At 42.2% G+C, this 23,681-nt stretch overlaps 1 protein-coding gene across 1 annotated transcript in view; it reads right to left on the bottom strand.

The window, feature by feature from the left end:
* Positions 1 to 23,681, bottom strand: part of TOP1 (DNA topoisomerase I) — a 102,069-nt gene that overhangs the window by 16,174 nt on the left and 62,214 nt on the right. The window contains exons 6-16 of the mRNA XM_084853972.1: positions 21,357 to 21,443; positions 19,877 to 19,952; positions 18,352 to 18,452; positions 13,760 to 13,875; positions 9,218 to 9,339; positions 7,085 to 7,207; positions 4,802 to 4,989; positions 2,490 to 2,634; positions 2,037 to 2,180; positions 1,203 to 1,388; positions 319 to 387 (exon numbers count right to left, since the gene is read on the bottom strand). Coding sequence (XP_084710098.1) covers positions 319 to 387; positions 1,203 to 1,388; positions 2,037 to 2,180; positions 2,490 to 2,634; positions 4,802 to 4,989; positions 7,085 to 7,207; positions 9,218 to 9,339; positions 13,760 to 13,875; positions 18,352 to 18,452; positions 19,877 to 19,952; positions 21,357 to 21,443 — 1,357 coding nt within the window. The remainder of the gene's footprint in view (positions 1 to 318; positions 388 to 1,202; positions 1,389 to 2,036; positions 2,181 to 2,489; positions 2,635 to 4,801; positions 4,990 to 7,084; positions 7,208 to 9,217; positions 9,340 to 13,759; positions 13,876 to 18,351; positions 18,453 to 19,876; positions 19,953 to 21,356; positions 21,444 to 23,681) is intronic.

Here is a 23,681-nt window from a genome sequence, read left to right as displayed (position 1 = left end):
TAAAAATAAAAAGATAGAAGCTGTAAAATTAAATGTGATGCAGCATTAAAGCAAATTCCAAATTAAGATCAAAAACAGGATCAAACACACAGCAACAGACACTTCCACCCCCGATACTGTTGCGTGACAGTTTCTACCAGAGTAGATTTCTACTCACTGTTAAATACAAAACCACCCTGACTGAAAGCAATGCATGAAAAAACTGGCCTTTTCTCAAGCTGGAGTAAATGGTAGGCAACGCTTTCACAGCAAGAATTTCTGTGTCCCCTCAAGATGATGGCAGTACACGATGCCGACATGAGGTATGAATACACTTACATTGAGCCGGTCAAAGAGGTCATCTTCAGGCTGCTTGTTCTCCATGAATAACTGCAGATTCTTAAAAACCTGCACAGGAAGTATATGGGAGAGAAACAAGCATGAAACATGGAAACTGGATGATATACTGGCTTGACAGAGGCCCAAAGTGCTCCTCACTCATTCACATGATCCCTCGTGAACTCATGTGCTCTACTGGCCCTTCCAGATGTGTGTTGGTGCAAAGAAGTATACTGGCCACTATTCATTGCTGGTGAAAAAGGGAACACATTTCCCAGATTCACAATGGAATTCAAGAGGCTATTTATTTATTTATTTATTACATTTCCATACCACCCAATAGCGGAAGCTCCTCAAAAGGTTTGAGTGCCTATCTTATGGGAATAGGTTAAAGTAGCTGGGGCTTTTTAGCTTAGAAGAAGAAAAAAAATAGAGGTTGGTGATGGGGAGAAGAACCATGGTAATAAAACCACAACTTCTGCAAATAGAGTGAAGGGTGAGAGAACTGAAGATAACTGCTGATAAACCTATTATACATTAACATTAAATGGAACCTCCACACTCAGCGGCAACATGCTTTTGACTACTAGATGCCAAGAACAAAGAACAGGGGTATGGCTGCTGACTTCACAACTGCTTGTGGGTTTCCCAGAGGCAAATTGCTGGTCACTGCTGGAACCTGTATGTTGGACTAGATGGACCATTGGTCCGATCAAACAGGGTAATTCATATGTTTAATTGAGCTCTTTATATACCCACAGATCCCATCTAAAGAACCACCACCATGTGGAGGAAGTTCACAGAATAAAGCAATCCAAATCTGGAGACTTCTCAAACTCCCTGCCCCCACCTCCTTTAAATGATACAGCACAAAATATCCTTACCCTTTTCTCGACAGGGACTTTGTTATAGTATCGTATGGAGTCTTTTCCAAGGAAGTCAAACTCTACAACGTATTCCTGGCCATCCAATTCTGGATGCAAATTAATATGCTCCACACGGAGAGAGCAGCAGCCCACTGTGTCAGCCGTCTCCCCTTCCTCTTTCTCATTACCAGCTCTCAGAGCGAGCTACAAATATGAAACAGTGAGGGAGAGCAGAGAGGCATCACAAACAGCAATATAAACACCCAGAAGCATTTCTAAACATACTTGTTCACTAGCAAGAAGCTCCTTTGGGGATGCTTGAACAATAAACGATATATTTAAATTCCAAAGCTGAGATTCGAGATGTCCTCAAAGTCAAGAAAAGGATTATACTAAGCTTTGTCTCTATCGAAAGCCATGTTCTCAGTTTGTTTAGCTGACTTGGGCCCATCTGTCTGCCCTCCAGGTGCCTTCATGAACTAACATGGAACACAGCTCACAGGTGAGGCTAGCGCAGCCTAGGACTGCTGCTGCTGCTAGCTCAGCTCCACTTCTCATTCTTTGACTCCAGAAAAGTTGCTGTAGAACAGCCTTCCCCAACCTAATGCTCTCCAGATGTGTCAGACTACAACACCCACCATCTTGTCACCATGTCCAATATTGACTGGGTGATAGTGGGAGTTTAGTCCAATACATCTAGAGGGCACCAGGTTTGAGAAGAATACTGTGAAATATTCTGCCAACTTTCGGTGACACATCTTAATGACCGTGCAAGGGTTTCATCAGGGTTACACTTGGCAGCTCTGCCTATTTACTCAAAAAGGAAAAAACTAGAAAAACAAAGATCCTCACTTTGTCAATGAAGTACAATGCAACAGCCCTCTGCCGCACTTTCATCTCTTTGGACTTCCAGTCTTCTCGATATTGATTTCGAATCCTATCTACACATTTCTTCAATCTTCGAGCCGTCTCATATTTCTGCCAGTCCTTTTCACCCTGCAGAGGCAATCACAAGGAGCAACATGATGGCTTGCTCTGGAGTATCAGGGCTCCAGTTTGGAGTCGGGGCACCATTTAGAGTATTTTTCCCTCATTGCCACTGTAAAAATATTATTTGATTCTCAATTACCATTCCCTATTTCAGAAATGCACAGTTAAAGAATGGTGTTTAAGATACACCAAGCTTGCAGCAGAGTCATAAAAAGAACACAGTACTCTTTGGATCTTCTATTAGGCAATACATTCTTCTCTAATCAACACCGGACATGACAGAAGTAGCTTCTGTGTTTTCACACAAATAATAACCTTGATTCTAGAGCTGGGGTTCAACATGATGTACTTAATAGATCCTTGGATGTTCTCTGTCCATGACACCAACCAGGTCACCTTGTTATCATGCCGGACTTCTTTCCATCTATGTCCAGCAGGAGGTGGAGGGACTTTAGAATCTCTGGGTGCAGAGAAAAAACAAGAACACAGAAAATGTTTCAAAACTGAAAAACTACAGAAAAAATGGTAAAATACCAGCAAAGCACAAACAACAAATCATTTATTCAGTTTGGTTCAGGCGATGCAAGCCGGCGCCATAAACCAAAATGAACTACCAGGTATTTCTAGGCCTTAAGCCTGGCAAACATTCAGTCGGAAAGTGTACATCTTTGCTTTTTCTAAGTTTCTGGTTAGGTTTATGTAAATGTCAAGTCTGAAAGCCAAGCAAGCCCACATTATTCTAAGCAGCACTTGCAAACAATACAACGAAAATTACAATTTTAGGTAAATTAGAATAGCAGCCTTGTTCCTAAACCCAAAAAATTACTAGCCCACAGTTCTTTTTTACGCATAAGAGGGACCTCTTTTAAAAGTAAAAAGCAGGCTTGTAAAAAGTTGAGGCTAGTAATAAAGCAGGGCTGGATGAGCCATGGGTCACTCCTTGCCTTCTCTACCAGCTTGCTCTGTTTCCATGCTGACTGCAGATGAAGTGAAACTCCTTCCTACGTGGTCATCATGGAAGACGAGTGAGCTGACAGAAACAGGCTCCTACCTGGCTGGGGAGGAGGAAAGGGCTTCATTTCCTGTCCAGCCAGTGCAGGAGCTGAATGAGCTGGTGGAAGAGGCAGGGAGTCTGCCTGCCCTCTGCATTTCTGTACTGGATTGTCCAGGAGGCAAAGCTCCTTCTTGTGTGGGGGCTTTAGAAACCATAGAAACAGGGTGAACTGGTTAGGGAGGCAAGCATCACTCCCTGCCTCCTCTGCCAGGCATAGAAATTGATCAGGCGGGTGCAGCAGAGACGCCATCCCTGCTGTATCAGCCTTTTTGGCTTCTGTACTGAATGAAAAGGAGCCGACGCCCTTCTTCTAAACCCAGTACAGAAACTGACTGGGCCAGTGAAGCAGAGACAGTACCCCTGCTTTGCCAGTTGGGTCAGCTTCTGTACTGGGTGTGGAGAAAGGGGCTTCACTCCTTCAATGAAACCCAATGAAATGGAAAAGGACGGTCAGACTGCTCTGTCCCTCCTTTGCCAGCCCACTCACTAATCTCCTGGAGGGAATTCCATGCACTTGCCCAGGTAGAATTCCTGGTCACCACTTGTGGCCAGCGAAATGGTTCAAGACTGAGCTGGCATGTCAAAACCTCAATATGTAAATTGGGCACTCTGGTTTTTGGAAACAGCGTGGTCAACGTACGTCAGCAAGCCATGTTCCCAACCTTTACCCTGGGCCCAATGACACTTTTAAAAATATATTTTTAAGAAATTTCATCTTCCTGCACAGCCCACCTCTTACCTTGCTCCATGTATACCACCATCCAACCCTATCTTCCCTGAACCTTCTTAGAGAGAATATCAGGTAGACCAGGCTACCAATATTCCCACATTTTCTGCAATTGGGCATGCAGTGACCCTGCCTTATAATGCACGCCACAGTGTCCTGGACTGCAGGGAATTGTCAACAAATCCATGACAGTAAGTATCCTGGACAAGAGGGATCTCATAATATTACAGTATACTATTACTAGGGACCCCAATTGGGCTGAGGCTCTACTCTGTATTGCCACAGTCGTTTTAAGGTTCAAGAACTACCATTTATTCATTTGATTTGTACCCCACCCTTCTACACAAACATGGCACTCACGGTGGCTACGATGGCATCTATACACCAAGAAAATGGTCTGAGGTGATGTATTATTTTCATTGTTAAAGCAAACAAAATCTTAGTCTGGACGAGGGGGATGGTCTGCTTTGAGCTTCCTAAAGGAAGAGGAGGGTGTAAAATATAACAGCTATTTATTACTATTTACAGATTAAAAGTTGATCCAGACATTTGTGTTTTGCTACCTCACAGTGTATTAAACAAAAGTGACAAACTAATGATGTGACAGGATTTTGTGAACTTCAACCAGACATTCACCTTTGGCACAAAGGAGTATACACTGGCTTTCAAATTCCTACACTGCACTCATGTTGAAGGAATGTCCACTAGCAGAGGCCCTGGACAAAAATGACAGACTCTACTTGACTGAGAGGTTATCTGGTGTGAACAGCCTAAACACAGTTGCTATGCATTATCAGCAGAACTCTCTCCTAGCTGGTGTGTATGTGTGAAACCTTCCATGCTCACTTGCTACAATTGATGATGATGTCTTCTGGCATTATCCGTCTCTTCAGCATGCCCATTTTGGGATGGTTTCCACGCCCTCTGAAGAGACCTGGAGGCTCAATTTTAAAGTTGGCAATTCTTTCCTTGTGATTATCCATGATGCAAAAACCATATTCTTTTAATAACCGCTCATTCTCCTCTTTTATTTTCTAGAAGGACACACACACACAAAGGAAAAATTACAACGTGACTAAAGCCGCTATATAAATTATTCAGGGTCAAAATTACAATAAAATTAATTAGCTCTATTCAAGTTGTGCTCAGAGACCTCTGCAGCAAGAGGGATTTTACAAGTACTGCAAGTACATTGCAAGAAAGCAGCTGTGATCCCAAGAGTCTTAGGCCTGGTCCTACTCATTGGGCTCAAAACACCCTCAGCGTGATTATTTGTGCCTTCCCTAGCCATAACATGTACATCCACATTTGGAGACTAATGGTGCAATCCTATACACATTTATGCAGAAGTAATTCTCACTGAGTTCAGTTAAGTTTATTCCCAGGTAAGTAGGTATAGGATTACAGCCTTACACACTTACCTAGGACTATGTCCAACTGGACACAGTGGGACTTATTTCCAAGTAAGCATACAAAGAATCAGACTCAACACAATGTAAACTAACATCTCCCCTGCTAAAGCTGAGGTTTTCTTGGTCATGAACAAGATGTATGCATGCGTGCGCACACGCGCGCATAGTACTCCTGATGACCCAACTTTTTACCTTGAATGACCCTCCTTAACTTCCCTCCTCCTTTCCCTTTCTTCCCCAACAAGTATTTAAAAAAATATTGTAACTCTCTGGGTAGGGCTTATCAAATCTTTAACTTACAGTACAACTTTATAAAACAACCAAAAAGAAGAGGGGAACAAAGGATAAATAGGAACACATGGAAAGAGACACAGGCCCCGTTCAGATGTAACAATGAACAATGGTTTACGTTTATGCATACAAACCTCAGTCTTGTGTACTCCCTGCTCCTTTCTCTTCCTATACCAAGACCACAAGGAGATCAGAAGTTTTTGCTTCCAATTTTAATTAGCCAGTTTAGTGTTGCATGTGGACCTCAAACTGTGATTAACATCAACTGTAGTTAGTTGAGACAAGCCAGCTTCATGAACTATACCTTGAAGTTGGCTTTTTCAACTAATTGTAGTTAAGACTAATCACAGTTCATCTAGGCTTGAAAATAACAGATAGAAAAGAAGTTCTAAACTCCTTCTTCCTAGCTGCAACAGGGGAGGGGGAAGCGCATGAGACTCATGGCAGCTCATTCCCATAATGATAAACCATGGCTTATTGTTACACCCACTACAGTTTGCTGAAATGACTGTCCCCACCCATCACCTATTGTGAGATATTGGGACAGTTTGCGTAATCAAAATAATCATGGCTTGTTGTGAGCCGTGGTGCATGCTGGGTGCAATATGCATAAGCACTGCCCACCTGCGACTTGCTATGTTGTCCAAATCCAGACAACATGGCTTGTTGGAGGGTTAAACAGCGCTCAAATAACCCTCAAATAACAGTCAAATAACTGTTGTGGAGTTATCTGAGAATTGTTTATCCCTCCAACAAGCTATGCTGCCCAGGTTTGGATGACACGATAAGCTGCAGCCAGGCACTGATTATGCAAGTTGCGCCCAGCATGTGCCGCGGTTCACAATAAGCCATGGTGGCTTGTTCAAGCTATGGTAGCTTGTTTTCAATGTGCAAGCCTGGTCAATGTTTTGATCCCTTGAAAATAACTTAAGTACTGCTCTGCCAACCCTATAACCTTAAATAGAGGGGAGAATAATTACAAGTAACAAAGTCACACATAGATGCAAAAGTGAAATGAAATTAGCAATACAGCAAGGCCTCCTCACACATTAATACAGCAAGGCCTCCTCACACATTATTATTACTTTAGGTACTCACTTGAGATTTTTTAAAATGTAGACACAAAATTGTAAAACGTGATCTGCCAAAGAGGTGTCCAGTGAGCATACCAGTATGAAATGTACTTTTAGAGTTGAGATTGGGTAGACTGATTCTGTGGACTCCTTCTGACTGTACACAGACTTGGTTCAGATGCAATCCCTTTACCTTAATTTGGCACCACAGTAATAGATCCAGTAAAATGGCAGTAAAGATGATTGCATGATCCACTGGAATGAGAATAGGTGGTATAGCCAGATAGTGTTCCAATCATAACCTTGGTTTTCAGTTTGAAAGCCTTTTAAAAACAAATTCTAAGTCAAGATACCTGTTTCTCCTCCTTGGTCATCTGTTTTCTGGCTTCTGACTGAGCTTTGAAATACTGACTCATATGGTTGAAGTCACACTTGCTGAGGCTGGTGATGGTACTCTTTTCTTCTGAGGTCATTTCCTGCAAGAATAAAATTAGATCTTTGCAGCATTGTTAGTTAGAAGAAGAAACAACATTTGACACTCATTCTCTGTTAAAAACAACAACACTATCATAAATAAGAACAGTCAGGTTGATATACAGCCTAAACCTAGAAGAAGCCACATGGAAAATGAAGGAAGAGTGTTGTGGATGGATCTTTGATCGTTACCAATGTAAGAGGGTATGCGTCATTGCATTACACAGTGCTGAGAGACGAAACCTCAGCTACATTCCACACCAAAGAGTTGCAAACGCTGAAGTCAAGAGTTCTGCATATCAAATATACTAACGTTTAAGGCTATTTCCAAAATGCTTTGCAACTCTGAATTTGGACTCCTTTCTAGCAAGAAATGGGGTGGCAGCAGAGAAGGAAGGAGGGCTTGTTTGGAAGGAAAAATCCAGATTGCTGATAAAAAGTCATGTGCCTAGACTCTGGAAGACCTTCATAGCTCTCCACTAATTATTAAACTTTTCACCAGGCATTGCCCACAGTGGACTGGATTTATTTATTTTGAAGCTAAGGTTCTCAGTTTGCCAGTCTTACATCTGTGTAATGATCCTGCAGGCTTTTTTACACTTGCATTCCATCTCCTAGGAATTCAGGGTGACATACACAGGCTTCTCATTTTATCCTAACAAACCTGTGAGGTAGGTTATGTCAGGGGTGGGCAGAAGGTAGATTTCCATATGTTTTGGACTTCAACTCCTAGAGGCCCCTGCCAGCATGGCCAATAGTCAGGAATGCTGGGAGTTGAAATCCAAAACACTTGGAGATCTACTTTCTGCCCACCCCTGAGTTAGGCTGAGCAATGATGTCCTCCAAGAAGCTCAGGGCAGCATATGGCTCGCAGTCACCCATTTACTTTCACAACAACCTACAAAGAGCTCATGACTGGCCCTCACCCTATGAGCTTCATGGCTAGTGGAAATCTGAGCCCAAGTCTTCCAGATCATAGTCTAACCACTACACTACACACCATTTTGATTATACTTTTCCACACTGCATGAACAGAAGAGAATGCACAGCCAGCTTGCCAATCCCTCGTTATCTTGGAAGCCTGTGCCAGCCAAGTCAATGTACTTTGTCACTCCACATATTGATTTCAGAAAGGATAATGAATAAGAGGTTCTGAGTCTGCAGCGTTTGAGTATAGCATGCCTCTGACAGAGATAACCTTGACAATTGGTTGTCACTCCCAGAGAGTACATCACAGACAAGAGCCATGCCCAAGCTAGGGTCAAAAGAGATAGACCATTTTGTCTTAACCAAAGCATTAGGCAGCACTGATATCACCAATTAATTCAGCAAAAAAGCAGACTCTCCTTCACATGGCCAGCAGCACTTGTCATACCTTTCAACTTCAGGATATGAGCAGCAACAATGGATGCCACACAAGATGTCTCCAACATACGCTTTAAGGCCGAACAGCTTAAATCTTGGCAACTGTGAGCATGTGTAAGCATAATCAACTCTTCAGCTTAAGCACTGAAAAGGGATTCTTTATTCACAAAATGAAAGAGGGAATGTCATACAAAGTACACTCCCCCCAAACACCACGTTTCACCTCCCTTGCCCAGACTTCCTATTCTCTCCTCTCCTGTACCCTGTAAAGTTTTTGCTTTCTTCCTCCCTAGATCACTTCTTCTTCCTTAAACGTTCAAGCCTGCACATGCTGTAACAGTGGTCAGTAATTGGCTGGGAAGTGGGGGGGTGGGAATGGGACAGACTAAATGGGTGATTGGCTGTTGGGAAGACAGAGGCAACCAGAAGCAATCCCTTGCTCTGATATGTGCAGAGACCTTTGACAAGCAGAATCCGTAGTGCAGAACCCCAAGCATTCAATAAGAAAGCAAAAAAAGAATGAGCCATCTGCTATTCCTCTAGAAAGCAACTGTTACGTAGGTGACCAGGCAAGTGGCAAATTGCGATGCCTGTTTTAGCTCTCTGGGGGAACCAAGCACACTACGCTTCCATGATGCCATCCATACCTTTCTCCAGTCTTTAAAGAAGTTTTTCCTGAAGATGTCCTTAGTAGTGTATTCATGATCAAGCATTTTTGCAAAGAATGTAGCAACTTCTTCAGCTTTGGGACTGAGCTTCATGACTTTACCTGCAAAAGACAAAGCTATCTATGAGGAAATGGAAAATAATGAGGTGGTGTCCTATAGACGTTCAACCCCTCAACCAGTCTACTCCTCTTACCTCAGAGAGAAAGGATCCAGGAACATCCCTACCCAGCGTTGGCCCTCTGTGGATATACAATGCACAGCCAGAATAATAACCCTACAAACAGGTTATTGCACATCCTTGATTTCAGGGTAAGCTAGGGCCCAAAGCAGTACCATAATAAAAGTCATTAACTTTGTTCCAAGTTCTGATATGGACAGTGAAATTTTGTCTGTACATTAAGTAACAAAGTAGACAGCATAAAAATGGTGTTGCATCTGCTTAAAACATTTTTTCAGGAGCAGCTGAATTTGGGTATTCCAATTTTGGGATTTTGGTTTGAGAGGAGAACACAGATTTTTCACTCCTTTGGGGAGAGAGACTCTGGGTCTGCACAGACAAACTTCACCTCCAGGAACCTGCAAATGTCAGATTGGAAATGGGTCTCTGGCTCATTGATCTCCTTCCATCCCACTGAACTGGCTTTTTTTCAAGCACAAGTGGGACCTCCAACAAAATGTCAGACTGGTGTACTTTTGTCTAGATTTCCAGCCACGCCGTTCCATTCCCCACCTGTTTTCCTTCTTTTTCTATCAGCCAGTCAGCATTCAAGGCCCAGTGAGCATGCTCAGTCCTCACTGGGGGGTTTTGGGACTCCTCCCTGCTTAGGGTTGTTTTTACTAAAGATTTCAATATTTTTTGTAATTCTGCAAACCCGAGATTCTCCCCAAGGCTGCCGATACCTCTCTCTTGTACATGGATGGTGTCATTTTGGCTACATAAAGATCCACACTCACCCCTGAGCTTTGGAAATAGCAGGAATGATGGAATCTCCCTGACATGGCAGTTCAGAGCCTGCCATCCACTCCTAATTTCACCACACATTGTGTGTGTGTGTGTGTGTGTGTGTGTGTGTGTGTATGTGTGTGTGTGTTGGGTGGGGCAGGCTAGGGAGATTATTGATTAAACAAGCGTCATAATATTCTTTACAACATGATCAGAAATTAATTACAACTTCTGGAATCTGACCTTCATTATTTTTTTGTGTTATAGGGGAAGGTTTTTACTGTAACTGCTACTTGATATGTGGAGAAAAAAAGTGTTAAAAAAGAGGAAGGCGACCACATGAAAAAGAGATGTCCTTTTGCCATCCTGTGGGATGCCAGTATTTAATGGGCAAGAACAATTGCTAATTTACTGTGAAAAGGCTTCATCCGTATACCCCAAATAGTATTACTAAGCAGGGTATACATGAGCTTTTGGTTCTCTCTTCATGTACATTTTACACCTCTACACTTTTCCTCTGCAGATGTACAGCGAAAACCCTTCTAAGGCAACTCCTCACAATGTCACACCAAGTGCAGCCAATTCACTTCTACCCTTCTGAAGAGGAGAGGCAATGAAAAGAGCTCTTGGGGATGAAGAACATCAGGGCAGTTCAGGAGCACACTCGCACATCACAGGACTGGCTTGGTGTAAGACTGTGTGGTGCTGATTCCAAAAGAAGTAAGCACTGATTAGGTAGTGGATGGTTGTGCTCACTCCAGAAAGAATTGGCATGACCATGCCCACTGGCACACCAACTTCCTCTTTTTTTCACTGCACTGTTCTTGAGCATCATACAACTGGCACCAGAATCCTTCATGTTGGTCTGGTTTTGTTCACGTGAACATTATTTCTAACTCCAGTGACTCAAAGAGTTATTGTTAAAAGGCTGCCTGCTTGATATTTCAGTGATTCGTGACTGTCCTATTTCCCCTTGCCTGAAGAACTGTAATAGAGGCTCAGCAGGAAATAACTAGCTGTGTGGAAAGGCAGCTTTTCCCATAGCTCAAAGGGGGAAGCAATTGCTGCTTCAATGCTCTGCAGACTCGACACCTCCCATTCCTACCCAATGTACCTAATGCAGGCCCAGACTGTGCTAACATCACACCAGTTTTCAGCACACCCAGGGAAGGGGTTTGCCAGCTTTTCACAGCAGCAACAAACAGGAAGAAATCTTTTACTTGCCAGCAGCCTAGGGTTGGCATTTTAGAAGAACAAACTCTAGTGAAATCCAATCCAGCCACTACTTGTACTGGTATAAGTTAAGGCAGGCAGAGGAAGTAAAATGTTGAGTCCTCTTGATGCCTAGGATGTGTGTGTGGTGGAAGGAATTTCCTTGTCTAGCTTTAAGAAAATTAGGAAGCATTCCTACTGGGATAGGCAGCTGCCTCTGAACTCAGAGGAGACTGCCTATCCAATGCAGGGCAGGAGATGCGTAGAGGGGGTCGTCCCCTCCGCACTTCAGCCGCCCTGCATTTGCAGATAGACAGCCGATTTCGGCTGTCTAGCCACAGGAAGGCAGAGCACGGGAAGCAGCTGCTGGACGACACATAAGATGTGTCGTGCCAGCACTTCCGCCTTCCCCGCCCCAGAACGCCCCGTTTTCACCACTCCATGCTCCTCCTCCGAGTGTGGGGCCGTTCCAAGCTGCCTGCGAGGCAGCGCAGAAGGGGGGAAGGTCAGTTCTCTGGGAACCGACCTTGGAGCGTGGGCTCCGAGGTCGTTTCCCGGAAACCAACGTATCCTACTGCCATCTAGCCGCTGACTAGCGGCCATAGGATTGCTCCCTAGTCATACTATAGAATACAGCTGAGAAGAGTTCATCCATATGTTATACCAGAGGATCTCATGCTTTATATTTTGGCAATGCTCCCAAAGTATCTTTCAAATCAACTTTAAAAGATTACCAACACAGGAATGATTCTTCCTTTAGTGTACCCTGCTACTGATACCAAACTCTGAAGGGAAAGAGGTTTGGGCATGAGCCAGCCCTTCCACGCAAGCCTCAGGGAACACAGGTGGACAACTGCACTATGTCTCTGCACCAGTTCCAGCCCCTGGGACATAAAGCCCACACTGGAGTAGGAAATAAGATTTTCAGCCTTTAATAGGGATTCTCACATCACAAGCTTTGAAAGCTGCAGAAAAAGGGGTTGGGCAAACAGCAGCCTTCTGGATGCAGCATCGACTGCATGGCTGGCTTGACCTAGGGGGACCACTGTCCAGTTGATATATCCATCACTGGTCCTGGCAATGCAACCACCTCCAGATAAGCTATAAGCCCTCTACCCCTTCCTTAAGAGGGCCTCCGGTATGGGCTTTCCACTACCTGTAAACACTCCCAAACCCAACCACCAGGCAAATTACCTCAGTCTTCAACCTACCTCAGTAGGAGTAACCAGCACACAAAGGGTCAGTCTATGGTACTGAATGGCCAACTTTTGGGAGGGGGGGCGGGGGAAGCTTCCACTGCTATGCTATTACTTTGCATGAATGCACCTAGCATAGCTGGGCTGTAGGAGGGAGCAATCTGGATTGGAAGACTTATAGTGCAGCAAGGCCACATCACAAAAGGCTGATGCCTAAATAGTAACCAATGAGCAATTCTGAATATTAGCTGAAGTGCTGACAAATGTGCAGGTAGACTTGCTTGGTAATTTCAGAAGCTGGAGTAAACATCAGAAGTTACAGTAAAAAGGACTAAGAAGTATGGGAAACATGAACAGGTTATCCAGCTTGCCCTTCTCTCTGGCATCCCTGACCTTGGTTCCCCGATATAAAATATATTAATGTCTATGTAATATGCTGATTTGTGTAATGACTTTACAGAGGCCTGTCTCACACTTTTGAGTACCATGGTGCTCGCAATTCCACCACCCATGTTTTTTCTGTACAGTGTTTATATAATGTGGAAGAAATCCTAACAGCACACAACCTCTTATCAACAACCTCTGTATTTGCTCCCCCCCACCAAAAAAAAACCCATAATAAAATCTAAATGAGTAGCTGTTTTGGACTGTTTCAGGCAAAATGACAAAGAGCTCTTGCCTATGAAAGCTCATGCCACGCTGAATGTGTTCATCTTTAAGCTACTACAAACATCTTTGCTGTTTCTTCTCATTATAAAGACACACAGACCGGGTCTGCATGATTGGTAGGCAGTTAACACGCCACAGTAGCTTATTAACTACATTGCACATGCCTGTCGCATGCTGGGGGGATTTGGATAATCACCCTCAGTAGCATGGCTTGTCGTGTCGTGCGAACCTGGCCAGGATGGCTTGTTGCTGTGAATAACAAGCCACTTAGAACCTATGGGGTATTGTAGGGCCCTGGGTGGCTTGTTACTCATGGCAACAAGCCACCTTGGCCGGGTTCGCACATGACAACTCTCATTGCCAAGGGTAATTATGCAAATCCCCCCAGCATGAGACCAGCACACGCGGTGTAGATAATAAGCCACAGTGGCTTGTTAACTGCCTGTCAGTTGTGCAAACTGGGCCATAATCTTCCACCAAGCATCAATTTTAATAGCTTACCATCATAGTAGAATTTGACATTTTCAGGCAAAGGTTCATATGGAGGTGCAAACACAGGGCCCTTGTGTTCCAAGAACTTCCACTTAATACCTTCAGGAAGGCGTTCTTCTTCCCACCTTTAAAAAAGAGAGAGAAAAATGAAAACAAGTGTCCGTTCAGACATTGTCACGTGGATACAAGACCTACAAAGCAGCGTTATGTTACTATCTTCTGAATGTCAACATTACTCAACTCAGCAAACTCCAAAACACACAAAATAAATTTAAATACACACACACTGTATATACACAGACACACACACATGTACAACAGTTAAAGCTATTCAACATCCATTCCTGCTATATTTTAATCTAGAGAGCCAACCTGTTGTGTTAAATTACATATGTATGCCTTAATAGTACTTCTGACAGCCTCTCCTGTCAAAGTCAGACAACTTTTTACCAGTTTCACCATTGTTGTTTCTACGTAAAACTAGTTTTGTGTTTATGTCAATACTGTTGTTTTCTTATTTTTGTATACCCACTTGGAGCATTATTTAAAGCAGTTAATATGTTTTGTAAAGAAATCCCAAAAGTAATTTGCAGTAAGTCAATTGATTCTCCTAGAGGAAGATGGACAACAGGGAGAAGATAGTACTGCTTGATACACAGGAATGACAAACCAAACTCATTCCCGCTTATAATTAATGAGCCAAATTTTTTAAAAGGCCTGAAATTCCTAAACGGCTATAATGGTACTTTTCTAACATATCATAAAAGCTAAATTTCTCAGGTATTTTTCATTAAAAAACCCTCTATACCCTTAGTATTATTATTATTAATTTCTATTCCACCCAATAGCTGAAGCTCTCTGGGCAGTTTACAACCATTCATAAGACAGTAAGATACAGAGTACAGGTATTCTCAACATATGACTAAGAAGCCATGACTATTTCATATCATTTCCATCCAACACTTGGCTTGCATGTTTTTCTGAGTCTGTATTTCAAGAGTGAAACTTCATTTGTTACAACAGATGCAGGTACATGCTGGGTAAAAGCAGGTACATGCACATTTTTAAAAAACGTATCTTTTTCAGAGATCTCCAGTAAATTCCCGTCTACCTTCAGATCCAACCAGCCCTACAGTTCAGATCACAATCTTCGAATTGTGAATACATTCACCAGAGCAACTGCTGAAACCACTGGATGTTACTATATCAAGAGCCTGTCTTAGGACAGAGAGTTGGGCTAAATGGGCTTCAGATCTCTCCTGCCTCATAATTCTATGCAGAAATAGATTCTGAAGGCCACTTCACACATTACATAGTGGCACACAACAAAGGAAGTACACGTGGTGGAGAGCCATGTTTGATCCCGGCTCCCTGGCATGTGACCTGAGGGGTAAACACAATGAGAAGGGACATTTGTTGCATGTACACATAAGGCATGCTCCAGCCATATGTCCCCCATTGCTTTTAATGGGAAAGTTAAGCACCTGCTTAACTCTCTCCCTCTGAAATCTAGGGGACATAAAAGTGCTTAATTGGGCTAATTGCCCTTATGTTTTTACATGTAAATTATTATTATTATTAAATTTATTAATCGCCCATCTGGCTGCTCACCCAGCCACCCTGGACGATGTACAGCATATAATAAAACAGTTTAAAACAATAAAATTCTACAATAAAAACATTTTCTAAAAAATCCTAACCCACCCCAAATGCCTGCCTGAACAACCACGTTTTTAATGCATGGCGGAAGCTCATTAAAGAATGTAAAAACTGCAACGTGTGAAGCCCAGCCTTGAAAGGTGAGCCAGGAACAAGCAATTTGCATTGACATCAACTCCAGATCAGCCCAGGAAACATTAGTAGGCCGGCAATCTAAACAATTGCTGTGCTGAACATAACACGCTTCTGAATGTTCAGCTTTATCAGCTAGTCAGCATGGCTTTTAGGGATCTGGCACAGCTAATTGGAGCTTCACTGCCAAACCCAGGAAAGAGAAGTCGGGGAACCAGAGAGACACTGCTAGAGCATTCTAGTAAAGGTTGGATAACGAAGCAAAACAGTTATGACAAGGATATCATGGTAATGGAATTCTAGAAAATGACACAGATCTAGGAAAGGTGGCCAAAGTAACATAAGGCTCAGATGTCTTCCTATCTACCAACTTTTAAATCCCAAAGACCAATTAAATAGAAACACATTCAACGCTATTCTATATAAAGCCCGGTTTAAAAGAGAAACAAGAGGGAAGCCCCCATTTCAAAACACAATAATAAAAGGACCTATGTTAAAATGGCCACTTCACACATTATGGTACAACAGTAAACTGAGTAGATTCAAGATGAAGCCCCAACGAGACATATTTCCCTGACATGTGTACTTGTACAATACATGGTTTTTTTTCATCACATTCACATTTAAAATTTTAATTACACATATATTTGGAGTGAAATGGCCTCAGAAGTCATGATAGGGGCATTCCTTGTTTTCTGCACTGACAATATGTTTCAGGATGAAAGAAGAACAAGGTATAAAGAAAAGAAAGCGAGGAAAGAATCTAAGGGAATACTAACATATTTCTTGTTAGATTTCTCAGCAACACAGCCTATTAAAACAGTGGAGACATTCTCAATGGAAACCATCCCAAGATTCTTATGTTCTAAAGTATGTTTCAATATCCACTGGAATGTTATCACTTGATCAGCGTTTGTTGATACATCCTCTCTCCAAGGAGTGTATCTCCAACACTGAGAGATGGTTAGCTGCAGAACTAAAGAACAAAAAAACAAAGCTACTCAAACACACCACTCTATAAAATAAAGCCCTACTATTAAGATTACAATGCAACACACCATTACGACATGGTTGTTTCTGATGTGCCATTAAAGAAACACCCAAGATCACATTGGCCTGGATCCAGAGAAACATAGAGGGATGCAGTGTGCAAGCAGTGAACAACTAGTCCTAGAGAGCAACTATCCGATCACAAATTTGTTTTTAAACTCCCCTGCGTTTAACACACAACTTGGAATGTGGCATGGGGTAGACTAATGGCACAGAAATGTTAAGTGAAAAGATTAGCTTCACATCTTTGCATATGCCTAAAAGGGTTGCTCCACTGTCTGACAGAGTTATGGAGGAGGCCTAAGTCACAAGCTCTTAATACAAAATCAAGAATTGCTATAAAGTGTGACAGTTGATTCCCTTCTAAGAGGTATACTAGAATGGAAGGGGAAGAAAGTGGAGAGAATAATTAAAACTATGAAAAAGCACAACTATGTATATGGTTCTGCAAGTTTTCAATTGTTAGATCAATCAACTAAAGTTTTAGCTGATTAACAGAGACGAAGTTTAAATAAATGCTGAACTGAAATGGAAGGGGAGACTTGATCAACAAAAACAAAAGGGATTTAAACAACAACAACAGGGGACACTTTCTCACATTGGCATGCACATCTCAATGCAAGGGAGCATTGGTCTGGCTGCCTCAGAAACAGGGAATGGTTCCCTCTTCCCTCACATTAAACAGAAGTTAATTGGAAGAACAATGGCTACAAATTCAGCATAGCAAGAAACCTCATAAAATTCAGCACAGTGAGACTGCAAGCTAAAGGAACACTCATTTTTTGTAAGGTTATTTTGATTCTCGTGTGTTGCTGCAATCTATAATAATCAGAGACTGTGTGTCTGTCTGTCTGTCATAGGTTCAAGATCATAAAATCTAGACACCTGAAACTTTGGATGCATACTCAAGGGACTGTAGGGGTGGGCACTTTGGTACAATTTGGTTTTTAAAATGCATTAATTAATTTAGGGGTGTGTGTGTGTGTGTGTGTGTGTGTGTGTGTGTGAAGCCTGCAGTACCATCTTCAGTCACTAGGTGGGTGACTTGCCTAACCAGTGCATAGCTTTGCAGTCAGTGGGGAACAGTCCAAGGGACAGGGTTATACAGCTGCCCCTTCCCACTGTTGTGGGGTGCCCCCATCAGGGGAATGGATAGACCCCTCCCTCAGAGATGCACCATGGCAGGAGGCATGCCTATTGGTGCCAGCAGACTTGGCTTCACTCAGATGGGGTGGGCGCAATGTGCCTAACTCTGGCAGCTGCATAATTTGCTTGAAGGCTTTGCTGTATCAAACTAAGGGCTATTCCAACCCTTAGGTTTAAAAGGATGAGAACTCCAATTGCAGTTTGAAAGCACAACTCAAAAGAAGTCTATGGGTTGGATCCAGAGTTCCCATGAGTAGAACTTTGCTCATGGGACACTCCCACTGTGTGTGTGTGTGTGTGTGTGTGTGTGTGTGCGCGCGGGGGGGGGGATTTTCACTGACCCTCCTTCCCTCTTCATCCTCCTGAAAAGCTGCTCTGGAGTGTTGGTATTAAGTTCATAACAGTGCAGAAGGTGGGACAGCGGGGCTGCAGGGGGGGAATTGGTGAAAATCACTCCCCCCCCCCCCTTCCACCAGCTGGTGCCTACAATGGAACTTGGTCCCTTCAGTGAATGGAAGGAGTCCTTCTGTTCATGGAAGGTAGACTTTGGTGTTTCTCAGATGTAAGCAGAGACAGCCAATCACTGGCTGAAATATCAAAAGTGCGGATGTTACCATTTCCATTTCTGCTCCTCCTCTTTTTTTGTTTTCTTCTTTTTCATGTCCCCATCAGAAGGTTTCTTATCTTTGCTCTTTATTTTTTTGGGTTTGCTGTCCTGCAAAGAGAAAATAGACAATTTATACAAAATACCCTTGCAGTTATACAAAATACCCTTGCAGTTAAAAACAAATAAATTATGGGAGAGCCATTTGAAATGCACCTCACACAAGAAGGGTCCTCAGTCCAAATCAAAGTATTTCATCAGTTTTGAATCTGTAGAGATGGGTGTGGGTGTTTTCAGAATCAATTAGAATGTACAGTTTATCATGGTGTAAAATAATCTCCTTTTCAAACAAGACAGAATAATCTGAATATTTTCACTGACTGCATGATAGTTGTAGCCCAACACTACCATTTCTTTATTATGTGGTGCCAGGCAAACTTTCTTGAGGGAGGGCATTCCATAAGCAGGGTGCCACAACTGGGAAGGCCTTCCCTCTTGCAGCCACCTGCCCAACTTCCTCTGGCGGGGGCACCCAGAGAAGGGCCTCCGAGGATGACCGAAGGGTCTGAAAAGGTACATATGGCAGGAGCCATTCCTTTAGATACTCTGGTCCCAAGCCATTTAGGGCTTCAAAGGTCAACACCAACACTTTGAATTGGGCTTGGAAATGGACTTTAAGCCAACATGGGTCCTTGAAAGAGCACCTCTCCCTTATCAACCTGCAGGGTCACTGAGGTCATCAGATGGGATGTTCCTGGTGGTTCCACATGGACCTATGGCCATGCGGAACTTCAGTGTGGTGGATCACTTTCTGTGGAACTCTCTGCCTCCGGAGGTCAGGTAAAAATCAACATCGTTGTTTTTTTGGCACCCGCTGAAGACATCTTTATTTCAAGAAGCCTTTCTTGATTAACCAGCCACCGTTTTATTGGTATTCTGTTTTTAAGAACTTTTAATATGGTGCTTTATTCTTTTTATCTTTTATTGTTCACCACTCCAAAATCTGTTTAGATGTGGAGCAGTATACAAGTGTTGCAAATAAATAAACTCCTCTAAAATGCAACACATCCAGAAGCTGACCTGGATGTACTTTTACCCATTGATAAGGGTAGCAGAAAGGGACATGCCACACACAAATCAAAATAGAAGGTATAGTTTTGTACAAATGTGTAAAGGTACATATGAGAAACATGGAGAGGATACAAGTGCAGGAAGGTGTATGAGATGAGAGTGAGGGGCAACCCCCACCACACAGCCCTAAGGATAGAGGAGGAATTTCAACCTTGTGGGGAATAAATACCAGTATGGTTACCACTCGACATTATCCATGTAGGTCCAGCTACAAATCAGACTCTCTCTATATTAGTCTTCCCAAGTGCTCTTCTAAACTAGTGCCATCATCTGATTTTTATGTTCAAGGTTTCAGATGATCACCAAATTGGATTCCCTAAGCAAAATAAAGGATTCCTTGGCCATATCTGCTGCCATAACCTATTACCACCCCATAGTTCTATAAAATATAAATTCAACAACACCTCTTCCTCTTGCTGTTTCCGCTTCTTTGATTTTTTGATATCTTCAGTTTTGATCTTCTTAGGTTTGTAGTCAACACTGAAACAGACCAAACAATTGCAAATTAATCATATCTTTCCAATTCTTAAAAATATATATATTTTAAACTGTATTTCTATACACACACTTTAGCTACTTATCTGCTTGAAAATGGTAGCATGCCTCCATTCCAAAGCCACCACACTGTGGCCCAGTTCACAAGTAACGACAACCCATGGGTTGTTGGGGCTGCAGGCAAAGGAAAGAGTGTGCTGCCTCTTGCGCACTCGTCATTTCTGCTTTCAATCAACAACTCAAGAATGCCCTATTTCTGGTTACCATGATGTCCAAACCCGGAACTCTAGTTTTTTTAGGGGTTAAACAAGCCAGAGTTAACAACAAACCATGCATAGTTGTTCGGTTAACTTTAACCTCTAAACAAGTTCCAGGTTAGGATGTCACGATAACAACCCAGGAATGGGGTGTTCCTGAGTTGTTGATCGAAAGCGGAAGCAGAGAGCACATGGGAGGCAGCGCGCTCAATTATGACAGCTCAGCTCTGACAATTCCTTGGTTAAACAAAACCAGGAATTGTTGTGACATGTGAATTGGGTCTGTATAAAAAGAGTGTGTGTACATGTGATCTTTCCAGTTCTTTTAAAAAACGTATTTATCAATCTATCACACTTGCACATGCTTGAAAGTGTTAGCATGCCTCCATTCCAAAACCATTGCCCCAAATGTTTGTATATGTAATGAAAACACTTCTCATAAAACCTAAAATGTGACATGAAGAATTCGTTATGTTTCTTGAAGGCTCTTCCAAGAGTATAGAAACTACCACTATTTCCCAGTGTGTTGCTAAATGCAAATGTTCTGTACTACATTCACTAATAATATTTTACATGCAACAGAAAATTATAAAATGTAGATGGCCAATGACATCAAGTAACATTAGGAAGCCTCTTAACCTGTTGTTTAAGTATTTGATGCAACCTGTAGCCCCATTTCTGTGGGATGAAGGGTAGGGAGGAGAGTTTCAAATCCCTCTACAACATAAAAGTGTTGACACTGCTGTGACAGTTGATACTGCCCCTGATCAAGTTTGAGTTATGGGTCAGTAGTGGCCCCAGCTGAAGATGTACATTCCAATCTTCATCAAAAGAGATTAATCCAGCCAGTTCAATGGGACCCAGATGAGCACTGTGATGCAGATAGTGTACATATCTGCATCTATATTAGCATCTTCTTTGCTGGATCAGAGCAACTGTCCATAGAAGACAGTTAGGATAAATCAGGAATTTTATGTCAGCAGAAAAAAATTTAAACACTGAACAAAAAGTGTAGATAAATAATACATACAATCACAAATAATTTGTGTGCCAAGCTGCTTTCTATGAACAGAGATTCGAATTCTGAATTATTGCCATTTTTCACTGCGGGAAAGCTACACAAGCTACTCACTCATCATCCTCTCGTGGTCTCTTTAGGGGCTTGTAGTCTTCTTTGTAGTAGCCATCATTATCCATTTCTTCCTTAATACATGGTGGACTAAAAGGAGGGGGAAGTAAGAGTAATTTAAAAAACATGAATACTGTATTTCAATTTGAAGCCTGTCCCCACCCACCACTTCAACACATGCAACTAAGACTCCCTCATTATTCCTGCCATCCCTAGCTAGATTGGAATAGGATGTGCAAAATTCAAGTAGATTCACCTAAAGTTGAAATGTAATGCCTTAGTCTTCCTGCAGCAATTTTCTTTGAACTCTCCCTCATGGATACCCTTTACCCCATTAGGCGTCCACATCCCCCCAGCTGTTCCATGTTGGAAAGCTCTGATTAAAATTAAAGCTAGATAGCAGTAAAGGAGAATGAAATCTGATAACAATGGGATAATGGATTACAAATCATAAACATAAGCCTGCAGATGCTTGCAAGGATTAGATATTAAAGATATATCCAATTCGAAATCCTTGACTGCTTTTCATTAACAATAGCAGTTCAAATTTTACATTATTCTAATAAATCCACTCCCCTTAAAATATTCATACACTAGGTATTGGGACAATGCATTATATAATTATTAACTCTTTTTTACATAAAGGCCTGCATTGCATTTGTATAACCTTGTTTACAGCAAAATAGTTAAAACTCTATTTTATTTATATAACAGAGTTTATATTGTGTTTATATTCCTGCCCTTCCATTGAAAACTGCAGTGCTCAAAGTGTCTCATAGCATATAAAACAATTCATCACACAATAAAACAAAGCAAAAAGAATTGTGCAAGCGAGAGAGTAAAATTATCATTATGAGTCCATGGCTGGCTAGAAGACATACGAGAAAGATAGTAAGAGCAAACCTAAGTTTGATTCACCTATTCCTACTGTTTGGATACTTGGAATAAAATACTTGGGAAGACTATGTTATTTAGCTGTCTTAGTAGAAACAATCCAGAGTCTCTGGGCTTCCATATGTGTCAGTTACAAATAAGTTTAACAGTCAGATTTTATAACTTGATGGAGAGGAAGTAGCATTTTTTGCTTTGTGCACCAGACCTAGGAAGAGATGTTCTAGAATCTGAAATTGAGTGGTGACTGTGTGGATGAAGCAAAACAGGACGTAGTTAGCTTTCTCACAGCAGGAATGCCTCAGCAGCAATGGCATGTACACTTTGAGGGTTACTCGGAATAAATACATGATGCTACAAGAGCCATTTTGATGGAAATCACTATAAAGCCACTCATGAGACTACATTTTAGCCACTGAAAGCTAATTTCCCACACTTACCTCCAACAAACACATTCTCTCCAAAGGCTAAACTTTTGCAACTACTTTGCAGTATATTGCTTTCTATGGAATACTAACATCTTAGAGCTGCAGCCTGCTTGGATGTTTCAGTGATGGGCAAAACCCCACAAAAGCCAAAACACTGCAAGTGCTGAAGTCACCTGCTTCTGCTCTAACATCTCTCTTTGAAAACATGTAGCTTGCTCTGCTTTCTATTCCAAACATCTATAAGATTCCCTTTCTCTTCAGTTCTCACCTCATTATCCGAAAATGAAAAAATTGAGCAAGAATGCATTGAAGGATGCAAGGATGGCAGTATGTAAAAACACTACATATCACAATTCTCTGTTAAGCAGCTTCAAGACATGTGATTCATAGAAGGCTGTGTTCTTAATTTATGCAGGACCATGCCCCAGAATGCAAGAGAACACTGGAGACAGGGGTCAACATCCAATGTGGCATGAGCAGACTTCCAATTGCACAATGGGGCTTCCCATCCCTTGTCCCCTGCAGCCCCCCTATCAACTCTGGAAGGTCCCCCAACCCTCTGGAGCAGATCTGAGGGCAGTGGGAGATCTACAGGGGAGAGGGGGGATCTGTTCCACAAGCAGTGTCTGTTCCACTGGTGAATGGACACTGTTAGATACAGCCCAGCTAAAGTAAGGGTAACCCTTTCACCAGGTATTTATGATTAGCATCACTGCTACTCACCTTTTTGATATGAAAACATTCTTAAGACTGTAGTTCCAAGACATAGCTAGAGGGGTCCTACCTAACCTCTACGAAGAACTGAGGCATTTTGTTGTTTGAATAGTTTTAAAGGTCTTCGAGAAATGAAAAGCGCATGGTCTACATATTAATGCAACAGGACCCAGAAGTATTATGATGAATCAGGATGAAAAATACAGGCTCCTTGTCAGATCACCCACCCACCACTTCATTCTCGTCCATGCACTTAGCAGAACTGCACTTAGCAGAAAATAACCCTTTCAAATGG

Source organism: Heloderma suspectum, chromosome 4, assembly GCF_057233095.1.
Source record: "Heloderma suspectum isolate Gila_16-S chromosome 4, 16-S_ref, whole genome shotgun sequence".
Lineage (NCBI taxonomy): Eukaryota > Metazoa > Chordata > Lepidosauria > Squamata > Helodermatidae > Heloderma > Heloderma suspectum.
This window is presented reverse-complemented; position numbering and strand designations above follow the sequence as displayed.